The 7,168-nt window shown below is 55.8% G+C and overlaps 1 protein-coding gene across 3 annotated transcripts in view; it reads left to right on the forward strand.

The window, feature by feature from the left end:
- SLC6A6 (solute carrier family 6 member 6) overlaps positions 1–5,163 on the forward strand; it is a 77,236-nt gene extending 72,073 nt beyond the window's left edge. For all 3 annotated transcript variants that reach the window (XM_006083790.3, XM_014451260.2, XM_006083791.3), the window contains 2 exons: positions 75–245; positions 2,828–5,163. In XM_006083790.3, the coding sequence (XP_006083852.1) occupies positions 75–245; positions 2,828–2,968 (312 nt within the window). In that variant the 3' untranslated portion in view covers positions 2,969–5,163. The remainder of the gene's footprint in view (positions 1–74; positions 246–2,827) is intronic.
- Positions 5,164–7,168: the final 2,005 nt, after the last annotated feature.

The raw sequence follows: 7,168 nt of genomic DNA on the forward strand, positions 1-7,168 counted from the left end.
GGGACTACCTTGGTCCCAGAAGCCACCACCTCCCAATGGCCAGGACCCCCCTGACTGCCCCCATCTTTCCACAGGGATGTTTCATTTTCTCTCTCGTCAAGTACATACCCCTGACCTACAACAAAGTGTACGTGTACCCCACCTGGGCCATCGGGCTGGGCTGGTGTCTGGCCCTGTCCTCCATGGTGTGTGTCCCGTTGGTCATGGTCATCCGCCTCTGCCAGACGGAAGGGCCGTTCCTCGTGGTGAGCACTCGGGGCCCAGCTGAGGGGGGGCGGGGCGGGGGGGAGCCAGCCTGCTGGTAATCTGCTGTGTAACCTTGGACACGCCATTTCCCCTGAGTCCTGCACCCCTACCTGCCCTATGGAGGGGTGGGGATTGTGGGCAGAGGGTGCATGGGGGTGGGGGGGTGGGGGGACTGGAACAAAGTACAGTTCACATGGGAGGAGCTCTGTGGGGACATTCAGAGCAGGGCTGGAGCAGGAGGAGGAATTTGCCACGCAGAGAATTCGAGAAGGGAGGGTATGGGACACGGTGCAAGGAGGCGACAGTCCTTGGGCCGCAGTGGCACTCTCTGGGGGGCTGGTGATGAGGCTGGAGAGGTGGCAGCCGCTTTGGATGCCAAGCTCAGAGCTTTGGCTTTATCTTGGGAGCAGTGGGGGCTGCATTTCTGAAGCCCTGAGATAGGAGCCAGGAGCCAGGGAGGGAGCCCAGCCCACCCTGATCCAAGAAGCCACCCACCTGTCTGCTGCCGACCTCAGAGGCCACCTCTGTCCCAGTGGAACCTGCAGCTCTCAGGCCTCCGTGCCTGCCAGTCTCCTCACCCCCCACCTCCCCCCTCCACCCCCCGCCCGGCCTCCCACCTCCTCCCAGAAATTCCTCAGACAATACTGTAGATTCCAGGGCACTTTCCAAGAAATCCTTTTCTTAGAATCTCCCTTAACCTTTGGGCTTGGGTGGGCTCCAAGATTGCACTGTTTTGTTCTGGGCTGTTTTTATTGTTATTCTCTTAAAAATCTGGAGCCAGGATGTCCTGGGGCCCTGGCTCCCCTTGGACTGGGTGGGTTTCCTTATGGGCAGGCGAATGGCCTGGAGGTGTTGGGGGGAGAGAGGCCTGGCAGAAAGCGACCAGCCTTCCCCAGGCAGAGGAAGTAAGCAGGGCCGTGCCAGGGAGGAAAGCATGGCGCTCGGCCTGGGGTGTTCCTGCAGCTTCGGCTCCTTGTATTTCCTCAGAGGACACAGGGGAAGACCCCAGTATTCAGCCAGACTGGCCCTTTTATTCGTTAAAGTATTGAAATACTGAGCCCGGGGACATACAGGCAATAGCTACTGCCCCAGCCCTCCGGGTATATACACATACACGACATCAACCCCGCCCCTCCCCGGGAATTCCCAGAATGGCCCTACCATCCTGAAACTGAAGGGTTACTTGGAAGCATAGCAGAGGGGCTTGGATGTCTGTTCTGATTGGTCAGTGCCCAGAGTAATTACATAGTTCAACCATGGGGGGTGGGACACAAGGACACCCAACAGGTCACTAATTTGTGTCCCTTCAAAGTCTAATTTTATTTATTTTTTATTAATTTTTTTTTTAGAGAGAGAAAGAAACATTGATTGGTTGCCTCCTGCACACACCCCAAGCGGGGATCGAACCCACCACCTGGGTATGTGCCCTGACTGGGCATGGAACCCCCCACCTTGTGGGGTACAGAGGACATTCCAATCAACTGAGCCTCACCAGGCAGGGCTTCAGAGTCTAATTTTAAAACATCGTTCCAGCCCCAGTGTAATGGTTTGGTCAGAGTGGGGCTGGTGTGAAGGAGGAGGAAGGGGTGGGTGAGGAATCCACTCCACCCCACACTTGCACCCCTTCCTTCCCTACACACCTAACCCCCTCCTCTGAAGGCAGTTGAACCACCAGCCATCTGCCTTGGCTATGTGTCCCTGGGGCTCCCACGGGCACCGGTTGCCCAGGTATCTGCCCGCCATGACTGTCTCCCGGAGCCAGGTTCTACAGACCCAGCTCTGTCCTGGGAGGAGTCCATTGGCATCTCAGCCCCCATGTAAACAGCTCGAGTGGCTGTCTGGGGCCTTTGTCTCCTGTCCCTCCTGCCGCGTGCAGAGAAGGGAGCGATGGAAGGGGAGCAGGATGCCCTTCCTGCTGGCATCCCCCCCTCGCCCTTTACCTGTGGCCTCCAGCCGGTCCTTCAGGGACCAGGCAGGCAACCCAGGTGCGGGAAGCCACTGGGGCGGGCCCAGGAGTGACCTGGAGAAGGTGATGGAAAGCTACAGCCGGCAGCAGTGCGCTCAGCTCGGCCTGAGAGGGCACCTGGGGCCTGCAGTTGCCAGATCTTGCCATTTTTAAAAGAGAAGGTGGAAATCTGGGTTTTCAAATGAAATACCGTAGCTTTTAGTAAGCAGCTCTGGAACATCATAAACTGAATGCCTATATAGACAACTTCTTGTTCACAACTGCTCTCTACTTACGTTTCTGAGTGGACACTTGACGGAGGGGGGAGGGCGGCTGGGAGGCAGGAGCCCTGAGTCCGGGTCCCAGTTCTGCCATTGGGTCTCTCGGGGTCCTTGGGGGAGGGCTCTTTGCCTCACAGATTCCATGAGTGGGCAGCCAGCTGGGAGGATGAAGGGACCTCCAAGAACCTTAGTTCCCGTCTTTGTTTGCCGGTGGATGAAACAGGAGGTGCAGAGAGGAGAGCAGTTAGCGAAAGGCCAAACGGCACGCTGGCGGGACCCAGATGGGGTAGAGGGCCGTGGGACAGGGAACCAGACGCCTGACTTCCTGCCCATGCCTGTCCCCTTCCTTCTCCAGAGACTCAAGTACCTGCTGACCCCGAGGGAGCCCAACCGCTGGGCTGTGGATCGAGACGGGGCCGCCCTCTACAGCTCCCACTCGGCCATGAACGGCACCCTCATGAAGCCCACCCACATCATCGTGGAGACCATGATGTGAGCTCTCTCGGGCCGACGGCTGCTTTCCTGCTGTTTACTAACATTAGATTCTCATAGGACCAGGTTTACAGAGCTTTATATTTGCACTAGGATTTTTTTTTAATTGTCACAGAAAATATTACTGTGTATGTGTGTGTGTGTGTGTGTGTGTGTGTGTGTGGTGTCGTGTGTGTGTGTGTGTATGTGTGTGTGTATTTTGTGTTGATTTGGGGATATTTTGTACAAAAAAACAAAAACAAAAACAAAAAAAAATACAACAACCCATGGGCAGAAGTCCGGGGCAAGGCAGAGCTTTCATACTGAATTAGATGTATTTTATGGGAACTGGTAAATTTTTCTTTGTATTTTTTTTTTTTACATATAATTATATGTACACTTAGAGATTGTCATACACTTTTACCACTTGAATTGATCTTGCCAGCAATAGATCTCGTTTTCAAAAGCAATTCTTTGGTGCTTGTGTAGCTGGCAGAAAGTTCTGCCCCCTCCCTGCCCCCCAGCCCCCCCCAAATAAAACAACGCAGGGTGGAATTTTCCTGGGACAGCCAACCCATTTTAAAGGTGTAGTACCTCCCAGACCTGGTTCAAGTCGAAGCAGGGAAAGGGCCCCACCCGCTGGCCAGGCCCAAGGGGCCTGAGAAAGGAGGGCGGTGAGGAGTCGGCTCAGGACACTTGTAACCAGGAAGAGAGATGCCAAAATGCTGAACCAGCCCCACAAATAAAGGCGCTGACTGAAAGCTGACAGGTGAGGCCTGATAACAAAAAACAGAACCCCACCTTTTATTTTGAGGTCAGTGTATTTGCTGAGGGACGAGGGGTGAGGGAGTGGACCAAAGGATGTGGCCCAGGGTTCGGGTGGCCCGGTGTTGGGGAGGGGTGCTTTCCCCTCATCTCTCCACCCTCATCTCCCAGAGGCCGGGAGAAATTCCTGGCACCGCTTGTTAAGACCCCAGCCCAGGCCCACGCGGGCTCTTCGCAGGGAGTACCAGGAGCGTCCTGGGGCCTTTAGCGAATGCTTGAATCCAGTAAAGTGCTCTCAGCACTCTTCCTCCCAGTTTAGTCACAAGTGCGACGCTGGGTAGACCCCGGGCGGCGTAAAACTCTTCACTCCACCCCCTCACCCCCCGCCGCACTTCCTGGTGTCAGATATGCGCTACATGGGACCGAGAGGGGGCCGTGGGGGGGGGCGTTTTCTAGGAAGTGGGGTTGTTTGGGGGGCTGGCACCCCAGAACTGGCTCAACCAAGAATGGCGTCCTCTCTGAACCAGCAGGGAAGGTACTCACCTTTAACATCCCGGGTGTGGACACACCTCCACCCTAGCCCCCATTTGGACCTAAACTGTGCCATTTTAAAGTCACTTCCAAGTTCAGTCTAAACTAAACCGAAGCGTCACAAACAGCAGTGACTGCCTAGCAGGGGGGTGGAGGGTGGAGATTCAGAGCAGGGCCTCTCTGAATCCTGGAACCCCGCTCCCCCAATCCGAGAGAGCAAGGAGGCTTAGCTGTCCCCCTCCCCAGGGGCAGAGGCCACTCTGAACCTCTTGTCTTGGTAAACTTTCACATTTCGCTGTTTCCAAAGCACCTGCTCTGCCAAACAACACCTATTCCAGGCCGTTCCGTTCCGACGTGTTCCTGTTTTCCTATGTGTCGATGGTTGCTGCTGTGTCTGATTGGACTTTGTTGGTTTTTCCCCCCCTAATTTTACCGAGTAGCAATGTGACCTGTTTTCCTGTCTTATGGAACTTTAGTAAACTAACCACTGTCAGCGATTGGGGACAGGTGATCATGGAGCAAGGGGGGCTTGGCACGCTGTGGCTACCTGGGCACCTGTGGTCATTTCAGGCTACACACATCTCCCCTCCGGGGCTCAGGTCCCCAGGGAAAGGCCACAGGGTGGCAGGCAAATTGCAACATCCTGGAAAGGGCCCGAGGAAGGCCTCTCCTTGTCAGATTCCCAGACCAAATTCCAGACCAAAGACACATGCAGACCAAGTCCCCAGGTGCCAGCTGGGTGGAAGGTCAGCCACGTTCCCCAAGCCCACCCCTCACACCTCCCTGGGCACCCGTCTCCAATCGCCACCCTCGTGTCTGCCCCCCTAGCTCTGGTGTATCCGCAGACCTTGGCTCTATGAGTACAATGTGGAACAACGCGCGGCTTCTCTGTGTCTCCACATAAAGGAAACTCCTTGGCACTCAGACTCTGTCCGCCTGTCTCTGGAGAAGGGGCGGTGCTGCGCCCACTCTCGGCCCGGGTGGGTCAGACGTTCTGCTGCCCGCAGAACCTGGAAGGGGCGCGAGGGAGGTGTTTGAAGAGCGTTGAGGATGCAGAAATGGGTGAGGGCCCAGGATAAACTCACCAGGGAGAGGCCTCATCACACTGGGCCTGGGCCATGTTAGCCCCGCAGGGGGCCGCACAGTCAGTGATGGAGAGGCTGGGGGTGGGGGTGGGGGGAGCAGTGAACGCTCTCATAAAACGGAGAAATGGAGGCCTGGAGGGGGGAGGGACTTTGGCCCAGCAAGTGGGGATGAACCAGACCGTGCGCAGTCAGTTCCGGCTGCAGGTCCTCTGGGGTGCGCGTGGCGAGTGCAGCTCCTCGGTGTTCTCCCTGAAGACCAAGGACGAACGAGCCTTTAGGAAAAAGGAAACGCTCCATCCAGTGTTGGGAGATGAGGTGAGCAGCACCTCTACCCGCTGACCATCCTCGGGCCAACCGGCCCCCACGCTGTGACTCAGGCCTGTGCACCCGGTCGCCCTGGCCCTGCACCCGGGGGCCCTCTGTGAGCGAGGCGTCCAGATCCCTGTTGCACATGAGGAGACGGAGGCCCACAGCAGCCAGTCGCTGCGCAGAGGCAGGACCCCAGGCAGGACTCAGAGGAGGCCACTCCCAGGCAGCAGGACGTGGCCTTGGATTCTGACTTCCGGGCGGAACGTACTTCCCTCTCGGTCCCTCCGGTCCCAGCACAGCCCCGGAGACAGTGGTGAAGCATCAGGGGAAAGGCAGCCCCCCTGGGCCTCGCACAGGGCATTCTGTCACCAGGTCCCACCTCACCGTGGCCAGTGGCCCAGCCAGCATCTCACACTGCCCCCTGGATGGGGAAGTGCTCTGTGCAGCCAGTGCTGGAGGCAGAGGTGCCTCCCGTCCCCGACACCGTGGACAGGCCAGGGGAGGACCGAGAGAAAGTCCCTCTGGGCAGCTAGAGGGCCCAGCCAGACCTCAGACCCACCGCCGGGCGCCTCCAAGCTGGGCCTTCCACATGGATGCTATACATACCACTGTGCAAAAATGCAACAAGCACAAAGCCACAAAACAAACCCCCGATCTCAAAACTGGAGAGGAATGCGGGCCCTCCCTCTCGGTCGGAATGCATCCTGCTGGAATGGGAGCCGCTTCATTGTTCTCGTGGGTGTCACGCAGACGTGTTCTGACAAGGTCCCGAAGGATGTAGCGTCTTGTGATACATGTGGCTTCAAACTGAGGCGTTAGCTCCATTCCCCGCCCCCCCCCCCCATTAATTTTCAAATCCTCACCAACTGTGACTCTGTATTTAGCACAAGAAAAGGCTGGGGACGCGGTTTTGCCTCCTTCCAGAAATATGTCTGGCTCATCAGAACTTTTTTTTTTAACATCAAAATATTTTAAAGATATTTTAAACTTTTGTAAAGAAAAAAATCCACCAACAAGAGACTCTTCTGAGGAGGAACATTTGTATTTGAATAAGACCCTTGGTGTGTAATTCAGTCTTGCGATATACAAGCTTTTGTGTATAAATGTTTTATGATCTGAATCCCTGTATTTTGCAGGGGGTTTCCTCTTTTGCTTTCTAGAAACATAAGTATATCGATATTTTAAATCCATCTTTGCTTTTTTTTTTTTTTAAAAGAGTTTGGAATCACCTTATAACATGAAAAAAAACATTTCCTTTTTAAATCCACCATGGGGGGGTCTGTTTTGAAGAGGGTGTTCTTTCCTCCATTTGGCAAGGGCCCCACAGTCCCGAGGGGCTTGCAGGGCCGCCCGGGGTGCTCCTCACAGGTGTTTAAAGGTGGGGGGCCAAAGTTGAGGTTCCAGAGGGGGAAGTGGTTTGCCAAAGGACCCGGCCTGGGTTTGCAAAATTTTCTAACCCAGCCCCCTGACCCCCGGGCGGGGTTGCCGGGCCCTTCTAGATAAAAGTACTCGGTAACATAATAAGCCCCCGTCGG

This window comes from Myotis lucifugus, unplaced genomic scaffold (genome assembly GCF_000147115.1).
Source record: "Myotis lucifugus unplaced genomic scaffold, Myoluc2.0 scaffold_8, whole genome shotgun sequence".
NCBI classification, from domain to species: domain Eukaryota; kingdom Metazoa; phylum Chordata; class Mammalia; order Chiroptera; family Vespertilionidae; genus Myotis; species Myotis lucifugus.